We start from the raw sequence: 20766 nt of genomic DNA on the forward strand, positions 1-20766 counted from the left end.
GAGGCCGGCCGCCGCACCAGCACGGGGCGGGAGAACGCCCCGAGCAGGGGAAGATGAGATCACCGCACCCCGCGGCCCCGTTTGGATCCCAGCCCGGGGTCCACTCAGCTTTCCACGCACATTTCAGGCACAGACGACCCATGAGCACCACCCCTGGCCGGGCGTGCGCGGGCACCTGCAGACAATGATGATATAGACAGACAGACAGACAGACAGACAGACAGACAGATAGATAGATAGATAGGTAGATAGATAGATAGATGTATATATGTGTGCGTCTGAGGCCCAACCACTTGAGCCGTAGCCCTGCTTTCCGCTTTTCCGGTCCCGGGGCTTGAACTCGGGGCCGGGTGCTGTCCCTGAGCTTTTTCACTCGTGGCTCTCTCATTAGAGCCACAGTTCCACTTCCGGTTTTCTGGTGGTTCCATGGAGATAAGAGTCTCACAGACTTTCCTTCCCGGGCTGACTTTGAACCTTGATCCTCAGATCCCAGGTTCCTGAGTAGCTAGGATGACAGGCGTGAGCCACCAGCACCCGGCTACTTCCAGCTTTTTGCTGGCCCATTGGAGATAGAGTCTGGCAGGCTTTCCTTCCCTGGGCTGGCCTTGAACCTCGATCCTCAGATCTCAGCCTCCTGAGTAGCTAGGATGGCAGGCGTGGTCTGGGCTCCTGCAGCACAGTTAGGCTGCTTCTGGGGGGGGGTTCATTCACAGGTTCACAGTAGACCCTCCCCTCTCCCAAGCCTGCTTCTTATGCAGAGCTGGGCCTGGTACCCCCCCCTATGGGGAAGGAGGGCTGCGTTGAGGGGTACCCGGGAGTGGCTGGATCTCCATCTGTCTCTGCCTTTTCCTTTCCAGAACTGGGGAGCCTGATGAAGAGGAGGGAACTTTCCGGAGCTCCATCCGTCGTGAGTTTGGGGAGACTGTGGGTGTTTGAGGGTGAAAGCTGATTCTCAGAACCTTTTCCTGGCTCTCCCTGGAGGAGGGAGGGGGGCAGGAAAGTTGCCCCCAGCCCTCTGCCTGGAAGTGGGGGGTGGGGGGCAGGAAGAGAGGCCCTGCCCCAGCCCTGCCTCCTCCCCGCACCCCAGGCGCCCCGATTTCCTTCTGACACCCAGGCTGTGCGTTCCCTCCCCTCAGGTCTGTCCACCCGCATGCGGTAGAGAATCCTGAAGCCACGGAGCCCAGAGCAATCCTGCAGCGCAGCCCGGGCTGGGGGGGTGGGGTGGAGAGGAGGCGGGGAGGGGGCAGGGAGGCAAGGTGGCCAGGCGGGCTGGAAGCCTCCCACCCATCCATCCACCCCACAGGATCTGCACACCTGCCTGCCACCTCCCCCCCCGCCCCAGCCCCAGCAGATGCCCCCATGCCGGCTAGAATTCCAATAAAACGTGCTTTTTCTCTCCAGCCCGTGTGGATCTCAGTCCGTCTGCGTGCCTCGAGCCCCGCAGCCCCCTCCCTGTGGCCCCCACCCTTGGGGAAGGGGCGGGGACGGCGGGGGGCGGGGCGGGGGCGGGGGGGGCTGGCCCGGGGGCAGGATCCCCGGGCTTCCATTGGCTGCAGCCCCTCCCCCTGCCCACACACCAGGGCTCCCCCCACCTTCCCCCCCACCCCCCCACATCGGTCTGCCCTGTCTCCAGCTGCTGCAGCCCTGTCTTCGCGGCTGCCTCCACAGACATCTTCAGCAGCGTCCCCCCCCTCTTTGGCTCTGGCTCGGCATCATGACCCCAACTGAGGTCCCCACCATCGGTGAGTGAGTGTCATCATCTTACGAGAGTGGGTGCGCGAGTGCGCGTGGGGGCGCGGCGTGGGGAAGAGGGGGCTAGGGAACAGGGCGGGAAGGGAAGGAGTCAGGAGGGGATGTGGCTATTCCTGCCATGGGTGGGGACCTCTCTGCTGCATCCCTCGACCCCCCCTCCACTCCCCCTTTGGGGGGGTGTCCCCTACCCCCCCTGCACTTTGATCCAGGTGCGGGACCTATGGGTAGAGAGGGCTGTCCCCGGGAGAAGGGATGCTCGGACAGGTTGCTATGGCAACGGGGGTGGTTGGTCCAGCACCGTGGTGCTAGCAGATAGGAAGGATGCGGGATGGGAGCCCGTGGGGTTTTGCAGTCAGAGAGGTTCTAGAAGATTTCAGGATCCTAAGGTGGGCCAGGGGAAGGGTCCCCACATTTTTAAAAAAAATGTTCCCAGCATCCTAAGCATCCTGGTCTCTTGTGGTTGGTGTTTCCTATAATCCCTGCCAGGCAGGTTGGGAGAAAAGAGAGGCAGAGATGGACGTGGGGTGTGGTGGCAGCCTGGGGTGGGGTGTGAACCACTGCAGTAAAGCTTCCCGGGTGGGAGTGGGGTGCTGGGAGTCCCCTCCCCTTTCCCTTCCCTACCAGGTCCAGTTCCAGATTCCAGTTCTAGCAGGATCAGAGTCCCTCCCTCCCCCTGCCGCCCCCCCATCCCGCCACACAACCATTCCCATTTCACACCCATTAACCCACTTCCACTCCCTCTCCCCGCTGCCCCAGCCCCAGACAGCCGGCTTCCATGGGGGAAGGGCCAAGGCCAGGTCCTCACCCCCTCGCTGCTGCTGCTGCTGCCTGCACTGACCGGCAGCCTCCTGGCAGTGAAGGGGGAACCCCACTTTGCACCCCGATCTCTCCTTCCCTTCCTTTCCCCCCTTCCCCAGCAGGCAGCGGCTGCGGCAGGCAGGCAGGCAGCCTCCGCACGCTCTCCGCAGGGCGGGAAGCAGGGGTGGGGGTGGAGGGGGCTGCGGAGGTTGGAAGCCACCCTAGGGAGAGGGGAGGCGGGGAGGGCGCCGGGGCTGGCGAGGGTCCAGGGCTCTTGCTTTTTCGCAGAGGTGGTGGATGGATGAGGGCAGACGGGCGGAGGTGGGGGTGTAGACGTCTCGACACCCACCCCATTGCCCCAGGCAAGGAAGAGGGGGGACCTCAGGCCTCAGGAAATCCCTGGGGGGGGGTGGAGGGTGGGAAATGGCTGGGCGGGGAGGGGAAAGAAGCCTGTTGTGTCCTGAAGGAATGGGATTCATGAATTATTGAGGAGATGGAAGAGAGGCGCTTTTTTTTTAATTTCCCCTGCAAAGAAAACCAAGAGGGAGAATTTAGGGGTGTAGCGAGAAGAGGGGGTGCTTGAACACACTTGAAATTAGGTCTCTAAGAAAGAACCTGGGTTTGGCTAGAAGCCAGCCAGTTCTGCAGGGAGAGAGGGAGAGGGAGAGAGAGAGACAAGACTGGACCCAAGTCACAAACCTTATAAACAGGACCTGGGCCAGAGTACTGGGGGGCGGGGAGGGGGGGTGAGGAGGGGGAGGGCATCACCTTTCAAGATGCCCCGGTTGCCATGGCACCCCCTCCTTGCTGATGACTTCCTGGCAAGTGGCCAAGAGTGGGGCACATTCCTTCCCTGGCCTCCTTGACTCCTCCTTGGCCCAGCCACACCCCAAAGGATCCAGATTTGTGGCAGCATAGAGAATCTTGGGCACCAAGCCCCAATTCTCAGCCAGGAACCCAAGGGGAATCAGGGACAGGAGCTCACTCTAGGGGTCTTGAGCAAAATGGAGGAGGGTTTGCAGAAGGCCAGAAAGGTGGGGGGGGATTGGGGAGGGGAGTGTGCCCCGTGTTTGTGGCTCCCGCCTGTCATCCTAGTTACTCAGGAGGCTGAGATCTGAGGATCATGGTTCAAAGCCAGCCTGGATAGGGAAGTTCATCAGACTCTGATCTCCAATAAATCCTCAAAAAGCTGGGAGTGGAGCTGTGACTCAAATGGGAGAGTGCAAGCCTTGAGCAAAAATGTTAAGGGACAAGCCCAGGCCCTGAGTTCAAGCCCTAGGACTGGCAAACAGCTCCCCCCACCCACAAGGTAAGTGCTCTACCACTTAAGCCACAGCACCACTTCCAGCTTTTTGGTGACTCATTGGAGATACAAATCTCCCGGACTTTCCTCTCTGGACTGGCTTCTGGCCCTGCTCCTCAACTCTCAGCCTCCCGAGTTGCTAGGATGACAGGCAGAAGCCATGGCACACAGCAATGCTCAAAAATGCGATCAAACTCACTGCTGATATATTTTTTCCTTCTCTCTGTGTCTCTTTCTTCCCTCCCGAAGGTCCGGAGGAGCCTGACCCATTTTACTATGGTAAGTGTTGGTGTTTTGGATAGATGAAGAGGTGGCTGGGTGAGGGGTCATGGCTGAAGTGGGCCATACTGAGTGGCAAAGCTTGTATCAGATGAGGTCATGGAGGGCAGAGTGACCAGGGAGGGGGCGGGGCAGGGGGACGGACCAGATGCCCCACTGAGCCTTAATATAACTCCAACACCACCAGGCTGCTGGATTTGAGCCTTTCTTACTCACTATGTAGCTGTGTGGCCTTGGACAAGTTGCCTCTCTGGTCCCTTCTGTGTTGAAGATCCATACTAATTTCCACTTTGGGGAATTTTCCAGCATGATACCTTATTGTCAACCTCATGGCACTCAAAGCTCAAAGAAGTTACCACGGCTATCCGACCCCAGTTTCCTGTGAAAAACAGCTTTCTACCCCACCATCTTTGCTCAGTCATGCTGTTTCTCCAGTAGGTCAATTTTCTTACCACCTCAGGGCCTTTGCACTTGCTGTCCATCATCTCCTCCCTCCCTCCCCGCCTTCTCCGTAGTAGGTGGAGACTCCATTCTCTTCCTCTGGCTTCAGATCAAATATCGACTGCTTAGTGGCTAGGAGAGGCTCTGCCTGGCTCTCCCCTCCACACTCCAGCCAGCCAGCCATGACTCAGATTTATTTAACATGAGCACCTTGTCACAATATGAAATTCAGCTAGTAGCGGGCAGAAGCCTGGCCCACTGCTGGTGATTACTGAACCCCGGATCTATGCCAAGCCCTGTGGCAGGCACCCCAGCGACCTAGCCCGGAATCCTGCTTTCCTTGACTTGAGACCCAGGGAACAGACTCAGACACTCCAGCAAATGAAATGAGAAGTGTTTCTTTTCTTTTCTTTTTGTCGGTCATGGGGCTTGAACTCGGGGCTTGGGCGTTGTCCCTGGGCTCTTCAGCTCAAGGTGAGCACTCTATTGCTTGAACCACAATGCCACTTCCAGTTTTTTTAGTGGCTTATTGGAGCTAAGAGTCTCTCGGACTTTCCTGCCCAGGCTAGCTTTGAACTATGATCCTCAGATCTCAGCCTCCTGAGTAGCTAGGACTACAGGCGTGAGCCACTGGCACCCGGTAAGAAATATTTCTTATACTGCTAAGCCCGGCACCACTGCCTGTAATCCTAACTACTCAGGAAGCTGAGATCTCAGGGTCTTGGTTCAAAGCCAGATTAAGCAGAAAAGTCTGAGAGACTCTTAGCTCCACTGAACCACCAAGAAAAAAGCCTGAAGTGGGAGCTGTGGCTCAAGTGGTAGAGCGCTAGTCTTGGGTGAAAAAGACTAAGAAACAATGCCAGATCCTAGAGTTCAAGCCTCAGTATTGGCACAAAACAAACACCACCACCACCACCACACAGAATAATCATCATTCTTTGGGGCAAACATTCTAACCAGGACAGCCAGGGAAGACTGGTGAGGGAGGAACTGTGTGGGGATTTAGAAGAAGAACTTTCAGCTTGTGGGAGCAGCAAGTGCAAAGGCCCTGAGACAGGTTGACATCTGGAAAGAATCCAGGAACTGCAGGGTGGCTGTGGGGCAGGGGGCTGCTGGGGAAGGTGGATGAGACGAGGTCTAGGAAGGAAGGAAGGATGGAAGGAAGGGAGAGAAGGAAGGGAGGGAGGGAGGGAAGGAGGCAGGCAGGCTAGATCATTCAGGGCCTCCACGGCCTTGGTGTCCACCTGGCATTCGCAGGCACCAGAGGCGGCTCTGAGGCGAGGCCTGGTGTGGCTCCGATCACGGTGCACAAGCTGCCCGTGACAGACTATGGCCTGGGCCCTCTGAATGAGGACCAAGAGAGAGGCAGCGTGGAGGGCTTTGATTCTACAGAGAAGTAGAATCCAGAAAGAAAACCGAGGCAGGGGAGGGGAGCAGAGGGGGGAGCGAGAGGCCCCGGGGGAGCCCGCCCCCCAGATCCTGGACCTCTCTGGACAAGACTCCAGCAGGCCGCTGTGCAGCTGGGCAGGGTGAGCTGCCCCCGCGGTCACGGCCTGTCCGTCCTGTCCTCTCCCTTCCTAGACTACGCCACCGTGCAGACCGTGGGCATGACCCTGGCCACCGTGATGTTCTTGCTGGGCATCATCATCATCATCAGTGAGTGTCTTTCCCCACTTGCCCACTGCACTCAGGAACATCCATCCACCCATTCATTCGTCCATCCATGCTCTGTCTCTCTTTCTCAACAGGCAAGAAAGTCAAGTGCAGGAAGGCGGACTCCAGGTCTGAGAGGTCTGGAGGAAGTGGGGGAAGGAAAAAGTGGGAGGGGGGGTGTATCCTGGGGTGCTTCCTTAACCCAGGGCCCAGAAAGAAAGTATAATCTCTTATATATTCTCTGTCTCTGTCCGTCTCTGTCTCTGCTTTGCCTTCACAGTCCAACGTGTAAGTCCTGCAAGTCAGAACTTCCTTCCTCAGGTGAGGGCCAGAGCGCGGGGTCCTAGGAGGGATGCAGAAATGGGGGAGGGGTGTCTTAGAAGAGCAGAGTGTCTGTGGAGGCCCTGGCAGACGTGGGATGATTCCACACGAGGCTGAGCACCACCCCCACTCACCAACCCACAGCGGGCAGTGGGAAATGTCCTGAAGAGTCACAAAGACCACTCCCACTCCTCCTCAAACACCAGGCACTGCGTGGTAGCTCACACCTGTAGTTCTAGCTAGGTTGAGATCTCCTTCCTAGATTGAGATCTGAGAATTGAGGTTCAAAGCCAGCCTGGGGAGGAAAATCTATGACTCTTATTTAACTCCAATGAACCAGAAAAAACAACAACAAGAAAAAAAAACAAAACTGGAAGTGGAGCTGAGGCTCAAGTGCTAGAGCACTAGCTTTCAGCGAAAAAACTAAGGGAAAGTGTGCTCAGGTTCTGAGTTCAAGCCCTAGGACTGGCACAATAAAAGAGGGGTGGGGGCGGAGGGAAGGGGAAGGAAGAGCAAGAAGCAAGGAGGAAAGGTTTTTGCATATTGAAACAACCAAAAACATTTACATAGGATATAGATTTTAAAGTTCATCTTTAAAAGGAATCTGTGGATGGAGCTTGGTGGTGTGGCTCAGATGGTAGAGCGCCAGTCAGTGAGTGATCATGTCAGATACTAAGTGGAGTCCCAGTTTCGGATAAAAGAAAAGAAAGAAAGAAAGAAAAGCAATCTGTGGTGTGGGAGGGTGGGGATCATGGTTCAAGACCAGCTTGAACAAAACAAGGTCTCCAACTCCCTCCCCCGCCCGCCATCTGAACAGACAAGTCTGAGTATAGTGCTACACACCTGTCATCCTAGCCAGGCAAAGCATAGATAGGAGAATCACAGCCTGGACAAAAAGTAAGAAACCATCTCAAAAATGACCAGAGCCCAAAGAGTGTAGCTCAAGGGGGCAGAGCACTTGCCTGGTGAATGCAAAGCCCTGAGTTCAAATCTTACCACGCTAAAAGCAGAATGTGTAGGGCTGGGAGGAAAAAGCTGGATGGTCCAGAAGGTCTGAGGGTGGAGGAGGAGGTGAGCAGGAGAAATCGCTTGTAGGAAGAGAGACAGAGCCCAGTAGAGACATGGGGGGGAGAGGCAGGGCAGGCAGAGGGGTACAAGTGGTGGATGGGAGTTACAGAGAAAGACAGGAGGGGTGGGGGGCGGGGTGGGGAGATGGGGTTGGAGAAGGCAGCGCCGTAGGGTGTTCATGCTAATTATATAAAAATATCCTGACCTGATTTTGGTGGCTTTGCACCCTTCCCAGGGACCTGGGGGAAGGAGGGGGGGTGGTCAGAGCTGGGGTTCTGTCTGCTTCTGACATAATTATTTTGTGTCTGTACCTAGGCTTGAACTCAGGGCCTGGGCGCTGTCCCTTAGCTTTTTTTTCTTTCTTTTTTTTTTTTGCACCAAGGCTGGCGCTCTACCACTTGAGCCACAACTCCACTTATGGCTTTTTTGGTGCTTCATTGAAGAAAAGAGTTTCACAGACTTTTTTTGGCAGGGGGTGGGGGGGTGTTGGCTTTGAATCCTCATCTCTGGATCTCAGGCTCCTGAGTAGCTGGGGTGACAGGCGTGAGTCCCCGGGGTGACAGGCGTGAGTCCCCAGCGCCTGGCTTAGTCTTTCTGACTGTCCCCTGCTTTCCTCAGCCCCTGGCGGTGGCGGTGGCGTTTAAGACCGGCCTGACAGCTTCCTCTGCTGTCCCTGCCTGGATTTGGGACCCGGACGACCCGGTGAAGGCGGTGGGGACCCCGGCCTGGTGCTGGGGAGTGCTCCCCGGAATGAGCCGCCCCACCCATCCCAAGGCTGGAGCCCTTGCACCCCGCTGTCCCTCCCCAGGCCTTGGCAATACCCCAAAGAGCCCGTCTGCACCCCACACCCAGGGACTCAGGCGTCCAGCACCTGGAACCCCCCCGCGTCCGGCCCCAGCCCCCAGGACGCCCGCAGCGCCCGCCCTGCACCTCACCGTCTCCGCCCGAGGCCTGCAGCCCCCACGTCGCCCCGGCGTCCGCGTCCTGAGCTTAATAAACGTGCACTCGGTTTCCCCGGGCTGTGTGTTCTCATCTGTGGGCACGCGGGGTGGAGGACGGAACTGGGGGTGCAGGGCCTCGCCTGCCCCGGGAGGTTCCCCCAGCCCCCCCATCTCCAGCCCAGCTCCCCCCCTCGCTGACCCCCCACTCCATCATGCCCCCTCCAGATCTCCATCCCACCCTCTCCAGCCCTCCCTGCATCCTGCCCCCTCCAGGTCCTCCCTCTCCATCCTCCCCACCCTCAGCCGCCCCCTCTCCATCCGGCCTTCCCCGGGGGGGTCCCCCCAACCCTTACCCGGAGGGCCCTCCCGCTCTCACCCGCCCCACCTCCAGGCCAGGAAACCCGGGAGGAAATGACTGATGACTGGGCGCCGGCCCCGCCCGCGGGGGCCCCGCCCACGCCCAGGCCACGCCCCCAGCGCTCTGTAGTCCGCCTATCCGGGACCCGCCCACCGCGAGTCCCGCCCACTAGCCACGCCCACCCGGCCACACCCTCGCCCGCTCGCGCGTCCTCCGACCCCCAGGCTGCGGCCCGGGACCCAGGCTGAGCTCCGTGGTAAGCCAGGCCTCAGTCTCCCCCCCCCCCGCTGCCCCGCCCTCTCCGCCTCCCCTCCCCGTTCCTGGGGTCCCACCTGGGGGTGCTGGGGAAGGGGGGGGATAACCAGGACCTTTCTGCTTCCAGGGTGCTGGATGCTTTGGGGGGACCAGGTGGGCTGGTGCTGCTGCTTGGTGGTTTTTGGTGTTCTTTTTTTAGGGGGCGGGGAGGAGAGAGCAGCAGGAAAAGGGGAAATGGGGTGTTGGCTTGTAATTCCCATTCTCTGAGACCCTCTCGCCCTCTTGCCCTGGCCTCAAAGTCAGCTATCAGCCCTGGCTCGGGGTGGGAGGTCTTTGAAACTAGGGGTGTCTGCTTCAAGAAGGGGTGAGCTGCAAGATCCCCCCCATCCCAGAGCTGCCCCAGGCCACACCCCGCTGACCTGACCCCCCTCAACCCACAGATGTGGCCCTCCGGTTGCCTGTGTGTCTTCATCCTGGTTGGCCTGGTTGCGCCCAGCAGAGGTAAGAGCCTGAGCGGATGCTCTGCCTGCCTTCCTCCTCCCCCTCCCCTACCGAGGGCCCCCGCAGGAAGTGGGGACTGCTAGGCAGTTTCGGGGTGACACCCTGTTTGAACACCACAGAACCATGGGTGGCGCTTCCAAAGAGTCTAGCCAGAATCTGTCCGGCTTGAACGCCTTCCCCTTCACCTCCAACCGGGATGAAGTTTGATTTGGCTCTGAGGTGGGGTGTCCATTTTCTACTTGGCAGCCAGGAGACTCAAAAATCCCAGCAAAATAAGTGGTTCGTTAGACAAAAGGGGCTCAGCTGGGTCCAGGCTAAAGAGTTAAACCTGTTTACTCTATCTGGGGAGCACTTTTCCAAGGTGGTGGGAGGGGGGATTTTTAGTTGTGGGTTCTCAAGTGTGTTCTGTTTACACCTGATGGATAAGGAAACTGAGGCTCGGCCAGGGGGAAGAGCCCTGGGCCAGAAGTTAGTGAGTGGGGAGCTGGGATTGTGGTGGCTCTGTGTCCCCACTAAGAGCCCACAGCCTCACAGCAGGCTCCCCATCCATCCATAATTCCCAAGCGTGAACATGGAAAAAAAATCAGATCGTGGGCAAAGACAGACAGGCAAGACATGAAGTCAGTTTCTTGTAGACTATGCTAGATATTGATCTGTGGTCTGGCGCCAGTGGCTCAGGCCTGTAATTCCTACTACTCAGGAGGCTGAGATATGAGGATTGCAGTTTAAAGCCAGCCAGGGCAGGAAAGTCTGTGTGACTCTTATATTCAATCCACCACACACACAGAGAGACACACACAAAGCCAGAAGTGGAGTTGTGGCTCAAGTGGTAGAATACCATCCTTGAGCAAAAACAAAACAAAACAATAATAGGGGCTGGGAATGTGGTCTAGTGATAGAGTGCTTACCTAGCATGCATGAAGTCCTGGGTTTTACTCCTCAGTACCACACAAACAGAAAAAGCCAGAAACAGAACTGTGGCTCAAGTGGTAGAGTGCTAGCCTTGAGCAAAAGAAGCTGAGGGACAGTGCCCAGGCCCTGAGTTCAAGTCCCAGGACTGGCAAAACAACAACAAACAAAACCAAAAACACCCACCAAGTGAGATCACAAGGCCCTGAGGGTTTTGTTGTTGTTGTGTTGGTCGTGGGGCCTGAACTCTGGGCCTGGGCGCTGTCCCTCAGCTCTTCAGCTCAAGGCTAGTGCTCTACCACTTGAGCCACAGCACCACTTCCGGCTGTTTCTGCTTATGAGGTGCTGAGGAATTGAACCCAGGGCTTCATGCATGCAAGACAAGCACTCTACCACTGGGCCACCTTCCCAGCCTATTGAGTTTAAAGTCCAAGTATGGGGGGGGCGGATTCAAGAAGGGAGCAAGAGGCCTCACTCTTAACTTCCCATCTTTGTTTCTGCAGGACAGACATTGCACAATCCTGAATCCCGTTCTGCGGTAGACTTGACTACTGAAAACACGCCTGCTGGGAACCATGTTACAGGTGGGGAAAGAGGCCGATCTGTAGTTAAGATCCTACCTGGCTATGTGGCGAATAACAGCAGCTGCACACTGGGATCTGAGGTTGGCTGTTCAAAGCTCTCTGGGCTCTGTCTGCTGGTATTTATCCTCAGGAGCAGGGCAGGGCTGTTCTTAGGGGGTGATTCTGAGGGAGGGGGTCTTGTCAGAATAAGTAGGGTGCTGGCATGTACAATGTGAGGCTTTTGGAATGTGTAGCCAAATGCATTTCTTTTTTTTTTTTTTTCTCTTTTGTCAGCCATGGGCCTGGGTGCTGTCCCTCAGCTCTTCAGCTCAAGGCGAGCGCTCTACCACTTGAGCCACAGCGCCACTTCTGGTTTTCTGGTGGTGCATTAGAGATAAGAGTCTCAGGGAGTTTCCTGCCCAGGCTGGCTTTGAACTGCGATCTCAGCCTCCTGAGTAGCTGGGATGACAGGCAGGAGCCACCGGCGCCCGGCTCCAGATGCCTTTCTTTGAGCAGGATTTCTCAAGGGCTGGTAAAACGGGTGGTAGCCAGCACTCCAGGGAGGGGGACCTGTCATATGTTGGTGGGGGTCTCCTTGTGTGTGAGCGCTGACCAGGCCGGTGATCTCACATCATCAGAATTGAGCTGCTTTGGGAACCCCACCCCAAACTCTTCATCTGTGGGTCTTCTCCACTTCTTCCCTCCCTCCTCTTCTCCTCCTTTTCCTCTGTGTGTGTGTGTGTGTGTTCAAGTCCTGGGTCTTGAACTCAAGGCCTGGGCGCTGTCCCTGAGCTCTTCAGCTCAAGGTGAGTGCTCTACCACTTGAGCCACAGCACCACTTCTGGCATTTTTCAGTAGTGCATTGGAGATAAAGAGTCTCAGGGACTTGCCTGCCTGGACTGGCTTTGAACCGCCATCCTTTAGATCTCAGCCTCCTGAATAGCTGGGATTATAGGGGTGAGCCACTGGTGCCTAGCTTTTGACATCTCAAATTTTCCCTCCACTCCAGATACAGCCGCCCGAGACTTCACAACCATGCTGATGGCGCCGGCTGAAGGTGAGAGCCGGGCAGGGCTGGGGTGGCGGCCATGACATTCGGTGTGCTGTCCCCACCAGCGCAGCCAGGACCCCTCCATTCCCCTCCTCCTCTCCCCCTCCTCTCCTTCCTCCTCCTCCTCCTCTTCCTCCTCCTCTTCTTCCTGTATCAGTACTAGAACTTGAACTCAGGGCCTCACCCTCTCCCTTAGCTTTATTGCTCAAAGTGAGCTCTCTACCACTTGAGCCACAGCACCACTTCTGCTTTGCTGCTGGTTCATTGGCGATAAGAGTCTCCCAGATTTTCTTAACCTGGGCTGGCTTTGAACTGCGATCCTCAGATCTCAGCCTTCTGAGTCGCTGGGATTACAGGCATGAGCACTGGCTCCCGGCCTTTTTCACTACTATCTCTTCTCTTGTTGCTCTCTTGCCCGAGTAGAAACAACCAGAAGCCACACAAAGCTGGAGACTGCGGGAATGGAGCCGCAGGCTGGGACAGGGATTGTCACCACGACGCAGGCACCCGCGGGGACAGGGTCTCTCCCAGTGACGGAGTCAGACAAGCACGGGACCAGTGAGAGAGGTGGGCCCCGAGCTGAGAACTGGAGCCTCCAGTCTCTGTGGAAGTCCTGCCCCGCTCAGCCTTCCCTGCAGGGCGCGTTTCTCTCAGCACCTGTTTGCAGCCATCGCTGACCCATTTTTCCAGGAACTATGTGGGTTCTGGTGAGAGGTTAAGTGGCTCAGGCCTGTCATCCCAGCTACTCGGAAGACTAGATCTAGATCGAGAAGGTCACAGGTCAAAACCAGCCTGGACAGGAAAGTCTGTGAGACTCTTATCTCCAATGAATCACGACAAAAAAGCCAGAAGTGGAGCTGTGGCTCAAGTGGTAGAGCACCTGCCTTGAGCAGACAAACTCAGGGACAGTGCCCAGGCCCTGGGACCAAACCCCATGACTGACAAAACAAACAAAAGTTGTGTGTGTATACACACACACGTGTGCACACGTGGACACGTGCACCAGAATTGGGTCTTGAACTCAGGGCCTAGGCATCCTCTTTTAGCTTTAGTTTCTCCCTACTTGAGGCAGGCGCTCTACCACTTGAGCCATGCCTCTATTCCAGCTTTTTTTTTGCTGGTTCATTGGCAATAAGAGTCTCACAGACTTTCCTGTCTAGGCTGCCTTCAAACTGCAATCCTCCAGATCTCAGCCTCCTGAATAGCTGGGATGACAGGCCTGAGCCCTGAGGGCCCTCCCCCCCTTAAGGCTTTGTTTTGAATGAAGAGAATCTGGCCAGTGTCCTCCCCTCCCCCATCGTCCTGCGTGACGTGCCCGGGGTTCAACTCCCCTTTAGCTCTGGGTGCTGAGTGGGGTGGCGAGAGGAGGCCTGGCTGAAGATGGAGGCCATGCTGCCCGTCACCCTTAAACGCACAGATGTCAGGAAGGACCTTCTCCCCAGCTCTGGGGTTGAGGGGGCCCCTCCTGCCTTCCCCATTCTATCTGCTCATTCTTCTACAGGCACCCCAACATTCTCAGAGGATCAGTCAGCAGGCAAACAATTCTGGACGCACCCCCGGACTCCTAAGCCACGGGGTCAGTAAAACTCTCTCCAGAGACTTCACAGGGCTTTTCTTGGTCATGTTCTGGAATGTTCCTACCATGGAGATGCTATACACACACACACACACACACATCACACGTGTGCACACACGTGCATGCACATGTATTGTATAGCTGGGCAGAGGTGATAGGGTAGAGGGGTGGGGAACCTGTCTGCCGCTCACTTATTCACTCAACAAACCTCTCCTGACCTCTGACCCGCATCCTCCTCTGTTCCCCACAGGTGCAGATGAGTTCGACCCCTTTTTTTATGGTGAGTGAGCTGCCCCCCAGGAAGTTATCTGGGGAGGAAAGGTGGAGGCATCCGGACCTGACCCCCCTGTGTCTGTGTCTGTCTGTCTGTCTGTCTGCAGATGAAGGCACGCTCCGGAAGCGGGGGCTGTTGGTGGCAGCTGTGTTGTTCGTCACAGGCATCATTATCCTCACCAGTAAGAATGGAGGGCTGGGTGGATCTGGTACTGGGAAGGGGAGGCCTGGGATGTGATCAAAATATTGAGCCCAGGGCTTGAACTCAGGACCGGAGCGCTGTCCCAGAGCTTTTTCACTCAGGGCTGGCGTTCTACCTCTTGAGCCACAGCGCCACTTCTGGCTTTGTTGCTGGTTCATTGGAGAGAAGCGTCTCACGGACTTCTCTGCTCCAGCTGGCTTTGAACCGTGATCCTCCGGATCTCAGCCTCCTGAGCAGCTAGGATGACTGGCATGAGACACGGGCGCCCGGCAGGACACTGATTTTTCTTTTCTTCTTCCCTGTTTCACCCTGTTTTCCTTGCCTGGGCTGAGTGAAGCAGCAATTCACAAAACAGCCTGAGTTCTCACAGCACATGTGTGCAGCAGCGTGGAGGAGCTCCAGCTTCGGGGCCTAGCACGGCTGTTTTGTGTGTGTGTGTGTGTGTGTGTGTGCGTGTGCGTGTGCGTGCGTGGGGTTCTCAGTCACACACTTGTGGCATCACTGGGGTGTAGAGCACACCCGTCAGTAACCAGGTATCTGTGGCTCACACCTGGCTACTAAGGAGGCTGAGAAATGAGGATCGATGCTTGAGGCCAGCTCACAGAAGGAAAGGCTATGAGGCTCTTGTCTCCTGTTAACTAGCAAAAAGCCGGAAGTGGAGGTGTGGTAGAGTACCATCCTTGAGTGAAAAGCTCAGGACAGCACCCAGGCCCTGGGTTCAAGCCCCACCCGCATGCGCTTACACACACTTTGTTTCCTTCCTCACACACACACACACACTTTGTTTCCTTCCTCCACAGGCGGCAAGTGCAGGCAGCTGTCCCGGCTCTGCCGGCACAGGTGAGTTCACTGGAAATGGGGGCAACAACTGGAGGGCACCCCAAGATGCAGCCCCTCCAGCTCCACACCCCCTCCTCTCTCCTCAGCAGAGCCTACAGTGTGGTCCGCACCCGACGCCCGGAGCAGGAAGATGGGGGTGCCGGGAACCAAGCCTGCAGCTGACAGTCACCTTCTCCTCTTCATCATCGTCATCCTCCTCCTCCTCCGGCCTCCCCAGCCCCAGCGCCGTTCCTCACCTTGTCTCCCTGTTCAGACGAAAAATAATAAAGTTTGGCCAGGCACCCGTGGTTCATGTCTGTAACCCCAGCTACTCAGGAGGCCGAGGTAGGGCTGCACCTGTGCACCTTGATCAAACCCGACCTGAAGTCCGATCAACCGCCCCATCCCATAAGCCAGGCCCCTGGGTGACCCACGGCTCAGGGCAGGCCTACCAGCCCCTTCACATGTGTATGGAGGAGGCTTGGGGGGCGGGTGGAATGAGGGAAGGGAGGCACACGGGCTCCAGCGGGATCTTCTGCGGTCACTCAGCAGCCCAAGGGGGCCTGGGAGTGGGGCAGGGCTGGTAGCAGTGGTTAGACTGGTTCTTGCTAAAGTCAAGAGACAAGATCCTCTCATAGCTGGTTGCATTAAAAAAAAAAAGAAGTTGCACAAACTTCACCCTGGGCTGGTGGTAGCTGTATGTCACCTTGGTAGGTCAGGAGTTACAGAGGAAAACAAAACACAACAAAAACGCGAAAAGAAATAGAAGAAGGGGGGCTGGGAAGGTGGCTCGGGGTAGAGTAGTTGCCTAGCATGCCTGAAGCCCTGGGTTCGAGTCCTCAGGACCACAAACGCAGAAAAAGCCAGAAGTGGTGCTGTGGCTCAAGGGGTAGAGTGCTAGCCTTGAGCAAAAGAAGCTCAGGGACAGTGCCCAGGCCCTGAGTGCAAACCCCAGGACTGGCAAGAAAAGAAAAGAAAGAAGAAGAAGATGTCCACAAATGGCAGATAATACATTAGGAGCCCAGTACTGGTGGCTCACACCTGTCACCCCAGCTACTCAGGAGGCTGAGATCTGGAGAAAGGTGATTCAAAGCCAGCCTGGGCAGGAAAGTCTGTGAGACTCATCTCCAATGAAGCAGCAAAAAGCCCGAAGTGGAGCTGTGGCTCAAAGTGGTAGAGCGCCAGCTTTGAGAGGAAAAAAAAAAAAACAGGGACCGCAGCGCCCAGGCCCGCAGCGCCCAGGCCTTGAGTTCAAGCCCCAGGACTGGCACACGCACACAAAACAATCAGGTTCCTTTTTAAGTTAATTAATCGTATTGTAAAAGGCCGGGTCATGCACGGGAAATCAATACTGAGCTAAGAGCAGCCGGGAGCCATGGAGAGACCTGGAAGAGAAAAAGAAGCCGGAGCTCACCCCACGCTGGCTGGGCGCACAGTGACAGGGGAGGGGAGGGGCGGGCGTCCAGGGTACCCCCCACAGGCTCCCCGCTCCCACAGACCCAGGACCCCCCCCACGACTCCCATTATGGCCTCATAGTGTATGTCCATAAATGGTTCCAAGCCAGCCTGGGCAGGAAAGTCCTTGAGACTCTTATTTCCAATGAGCCAGCAAAAAGCCCGAGTGGAACAGTGGTTCAACTGGCAGAGTGCCAACCTTGAGTGAAAAGCAGCTTCCGGGACAGGGCCCAGGCCCTGAATTCAAGGCCCAAGGCCACATGTACATCCATTTCCTGTCCTCCCTCAGAAGCGGCCTTTCTTCTTCCCAGGTGAGGTAATTTGGCCTGAATTTGAAGTCTGCATACCTTACTTCCTGGATCTAGACCTGAGCAAGATGTTTAAGGAGAGCCAATGAGAGACGATGGGCTGAAGATACAGTGTTGGGGCTGGGAAGGTGGCTCAGTGGTAGAGCGCTTGCCTTGCATGCCTGAGGCCCTGGGTTTGATTCCTCAGCACCACATAAGCAAAAAGAAAAAAGCTGGAAGTGGCGCTGTGGCTCAAGTGGTAGAGCGCTAGCCTTGAGCTGAAGAGCTGAGGGACAGCGCCCAGGCCCAGAGTTCAGGCCCCACGACTGGACCCAAAAAAACAAAACAAAACAATTCTTCAGTACTCCATACACAGAAAAAGCTGGAAGTGGTGCTGTGGCACAAGCGGTAGAGTGCTAGCCTTGAGCAAAAGAAGCTCAGGGACAGTGCCCAGGCCCAGAGTTCAAGCCCCAGGACTGGCCAAAAGAAAGAAAGAAAGAAAAAATGCAGTTCTCATTCTGTTGTAAGTTGCTTGTCTGTAGCTGACTGGCTGAAGGGGCAAAAGATGTTTGCCACTAGGAGATGAAAATCTGTAGACACACAAAAATCAAATCAGTGTGAAGAAAAGCAAAGGTGTGGCTAAGAGAGAGGGAGGATCAGTAATTTACTTTATCACCTGGATCTAGCCATTCCTGAAATCCACACTGTCCTTGGACTGGTAAGATCCAGTGAATCCCCCCTGTGCTTCAGCCAGTTTGCATTTTTGCCACTTGGGGCAGAAGGCTTGGTTGATAACAAAACTCTGTAAGTGTTTGGATCTCTTTCCCCGGAGTGAGGTGGGCAGAGACCCCGCCCCCTCCAGAGGCTCCACCTCCTGAGAATACCTGAGTTTCACTCTGCCTGCGGCTCAGAAGCAGAATCAGGTCAGAGGCAAACAGCTGCCAAGGCAGTGTAAGACTCCCCGGCGCAGGAGCCGAGAGTCTGCATTATTGATAAGCAAATCCATTTTCTTTTACTCTGCTGTGTAGGCAGAGCCCTCATTTTATTAGTCTATTAACTGTGTGGGGGAAGCAGCCGCTGCTCATGAGTGATCTGTACCTGCCATCCATCTCCTGGAAAGGGTGGATGGCCACTCACTCCTAGCGGGGTGAGGGGTGGGGGGCAGAGTGCTGGGAACTGGCTAGCAAATGAAAATGAAGTTATTAATCAAAAGCAACGCAGCCGAGTGCAGGTGCACATGCCTGTAATTCCAGCTACTTTGGAGGCTGAGAACTGAAGACTGGTTTGAAGTCAGCCTGGGCAGATAAATCCAAAAGATTCTTAAACTTTGATTAACCCAGAAAAGAGCCAGAAGTGGGTGGGTGCCAGTGGCTCACGCCTGCCATCCTAGCTACTCAGGAGGCTGAGATCTGAGGTTCGTGGTTCAAAGCGAACCCAGGTAGGAAAGTCTGTGAGACTCTTGTCTCCAATGAACCAGCAAAAAGTTGGAAGTAGAGACGTGGCTCAAGTGGTAGAGCACTAGCCTTGAGTTAAAAACAAAGCTTATAGCACGCAGGCCCAGAGTTCAGGCTCCAGGATGGTGTGTATGTACACACACGAACGAACACACACACACAGAGCCACATGTGGCTCATGAATTTTTTTGGGGAGGGGTCCAGTCCTGGGACCTGAACTCTGGGCCTGTGCGCTGTCCCTCAGCTCTTCAGCTCAAGGCTAGTGCTCTACCACTTGAGCCACAGCGCCACTTCCGGCTTTTTTCTTTTTGCTTAAGTGATGCTGAGGAATCGAACTCAGGGCCACTGGCATGCAAGGCAAGCATTCTACCAACGAGCCACCTTCCCAGCCCCATGGCTCATGAAATTATAGCACCAACCTTGAGGGGAAAAAGCTAAGCAAAAGCACACGGCCCTGACCGAGTTCAAGCACTGATGCTGACATAGAAATAAAAATTCAAATACAGGATGGATGGGCATGGTAGTGCATGCCTGTAATCTCAGCCCTTGGGAAGTCAGAGGCAACCTTGAGACCAGTCTGTACTACTAGCCAGTATCTCAAAAAAAAAAAAAAAGCAGAAGAAAGAAACTTCCTCTCCCCCCACCCCCTTCCAGCAAGCCACATAAAAGAGACATTGCATTACTTGGTATGAAATTTGAGTCTGCAATTCTCAGCTGGATGTAACTTTATAGCAGCCCTCCGTTTTTCTCCATCCGCACCGATAGGCAGACCAGCCACAAGGGTTCTTCTGATAAATATTTATCTTGCACAGTCTACATGCCAATTTCAGTATTATCCTCTCCGCTCACTTACTTCGTACCAAGCAAACCACTCCGAACTGCAGCCTTTAGAAAGCTAAGCTTTCCTTCCACACGAAGTCCAGAGGTTTCTGTGGCTCACTGAGAAAATGTCAAGGACTTTCCAGCTCTGGGCTGGCTTTGAACCTCCATCCTCAGATCTCAGCCTCCTGAATAGCTAGAATGACAGGTGTGAGCCACCGGCTACGGGCAATTTTTCCTACTTCAAAAACAAAGTGGAAGCTGGGCTCTGGTGGCTCACATGTTTTCATCTCAGCTGCTCAGGAAGAGATCAGAAGGATCATGGCTCCAGACCAGCATTGGCCAAAAAGACAAAAACCAAACCAAAACCAAAAACAAACAACAACAACAAAACCCCAAAAGTTTTCGAGACCTCATCTCAATAGAAAAATGCTGGGCCTGGTGATACGCACTTGTCATCCCAGCCATGGTAGAGGGCGAATGAGAGGATTACAGTCCAAATATGCCTGGGCAGAAAGCAAGATCCATCTCAGAATTAACCAGGGCAGCCCACGCATCGGTTGGCTCACCCCGTCATCCCAGCTACTCAGGAGGCTGAGATCTGAGGATCATAGTTCAAACCCAACCCAGGGCAGGAAAGTCTATAAGACTCTTACCTCCAATAAACAATGCCCCCCCCCAAAAAAAGCCAGAAGTGGAGCTGTGGCTCAAGTGGTAAAGCATCAGTCTTGAGTGAAAAAGCTCAGGGACACATGCCCAGGCCCTGAGTTCAAGTCCCAGTACTGGCACAAACAAACAAGCCCAGATGTAGCAGCCTGAAGCTACGGTTGGAAGTAAAGCTACCCTGTGGGGCAGGGGTCCCCCACATTTACAGACAGTGACCCCCTAGCAGCTCAGAACACCAGGCCACAGAGCAGACCAGGTTGGAAAAGGAAAGAAGGAATGTATTTGTGCATGAATGAATGACTGCAGTCACGCCTACCCCAGCCCCGCCAGGTGGGCACTACCCTCCCCAGGGGTGTGGAAGCGGGTGGGGCCGGGGAGGAACTAAAGCCGTGTGCACCGGAAGGAAGGAAGGGGCCTGCTCAGGAACGCAAGCCTCCACTTCCTGATGAGGAAGTGAGTGGAGAATGGCCTTGTGGGTAACACCCAGGAACCATACCCCAGTGGCATACACATGAAAGCCCCCCCCAAAACAAACCACCCAAACCACACCATGCCAGGCCCCAAATCACCTCTCAGCACAGGGCAGGCCGCTGATGGCCTGGGAAGAGAGAAGGGGTGTCCTGGGAGAAATGGGGTGACAGGCACATGGGGGAAACCCAACCACAGGTCCCTGAGGATCAGAGGCTGGGACGGTGACCTCACCTTCCTGCATCCACAGCCCCTAGATGGGTGCTGGTCCCCGTCTCCTTGAGCAGAGGGATGGGGGGGAGGGGCAGTTGGGAAGTTCTGGAATATTCCACAGGACGCTGTGCAGCCAGCCGGTCCTGCCCACCCTGGAGCGTCAGGCTTGAATCATTGCAGCCCGGCAACAACAGGAAATGCTGGTGTTGAAGGTCTGCTGTGCCAGGCCCCGTCTTCAGCGTGGCCTTTGTCCCGCCTCTTGACTGTAGCAATGAGGGGTGTCAGGCACTCACCCCACTTTGCCCCCCAAAAGTGGAGGCTTAAGGAGAGCCACAGGCACC

General features: G+C 55.7%; 2 protein-coding genes and 1 long non-coding RNA gene across 3 annotated transcripts; all 3 read left to right on the plus strand.

Annotated features, from left to right (window-relative positions):
• Positions 1-855: 855 nt before the first annotated feature.
• LOC105993131 lies at positions 856-1400 on the plus strand. Its single transcript, XR_001175434.1, has 2 exons — positions 856-907; positions 1137-1400. It is a non-coding gene; the product is annotated as an uncharacterized LOC105993131 (long non-coding RNA).
• A 314-nt stretch (positions 1401-1714) lies between these two features.
• Positions 1715-8614, plus strand: Fxyd7 (FXYD domain containing ion transport regulator 7). The gene is made up of 6 exons (XM_013026169.1): positions 1715-1742; positions 4103-4132; positions 6155-6229; positions 6322-6364; positions 6507-6547; positions 8234-8614. The coding sequence occupies exons 1-6, from the start codon at positions 1715-1717 to the stop codon at positions 8257-8259; spliced, it is 243 nt and encodes an 80-aa protein (XP_012881623.1). The 3' UTR covers positions 8260-8614.
• Positions 8615-9091: 477 nt separating this feature from the next.
• On the plus strand, positions 9092-15365 carry Fxyd5 (FXYD domain containing ion transport regulator 5). The gene is made up of 10 exons (XM_013026261.1): positions 9092-9170; positions 9610-9670; positions 11083-11163; positions 12152-12199; positions 12617-12760; positions 13695-13769; positions 14020-14049; positions 14150-14224; positions 15045-15084; positions 15174-15365. The coding sequence occupies exons 2-10, from the start codon at positions 9610-9612 to the stop codon at positions 15244-15246; spliced, it is 627 nt and encodes a 208-aa protein (XP_012881715.1). The 5' UTR covers positions 9092-9170; the 3' UTR covers positions 15247-15365.
• Positions 15366-20766: the final 5401 nt, after the last annotated feature.

This window comes from Dipodomys ordii, unplaced genomic scaffold (assembly GCF_000151885.1).
Source record: "Dipodomys ordii isolate 6190 unplaced genomic scaffold, Dord_2.0 Scaffold92, whole genome shotgun sequence".
NCBI lineage: Eukaryota > Metazoa > Chordata > Mammalia > Rodentia > Heteromyidae > Dipodomys > Dipodomys ordii.

Coding starts and splice junctions, on each gene's coding strand:
- Fxyd5 (XM_013026261.1), top strand. CDS start 9,610: ATGTGGCCCTCCGGTTGCCTGTGTGTCTTCATCCTGGTTGGCCTGGTT. Junction 11,164..12,151: donor TGCTGGGAACCATGTTACAG/GTGGGGAAAGAG, acceptor CCTCCACTCCAG/ATACAGCCGCCCGAGACTTC. Junction 15,085..15,173: donor TCCCGGCTCTGCCGGCACAG/GTGAGTTCACTG, acceptor TCTCCTCAGCAG/AGCCTACAGTGTGGTCCGCA.
- Fxyd7 (XM_013026169.1), top strand. CDS start 1,715: ATGACCCCAACTGAGGTCCCCACCATCG. Junction 1,743..4,102: donor AACTGAGGTCCCCACCATCG/GTGAGTGAGTGT, acceptor TCCCTCCCGAAG/GTCCGGAGGAGCCTGACCCA. Junction 6,365..6,506: donor GCGGACTCCAGGTCTGAGAG/GTCTGGAGGAAG, acceptor TTGCCTTCACAG/TCCAACGTGTAAGTCCTGCA.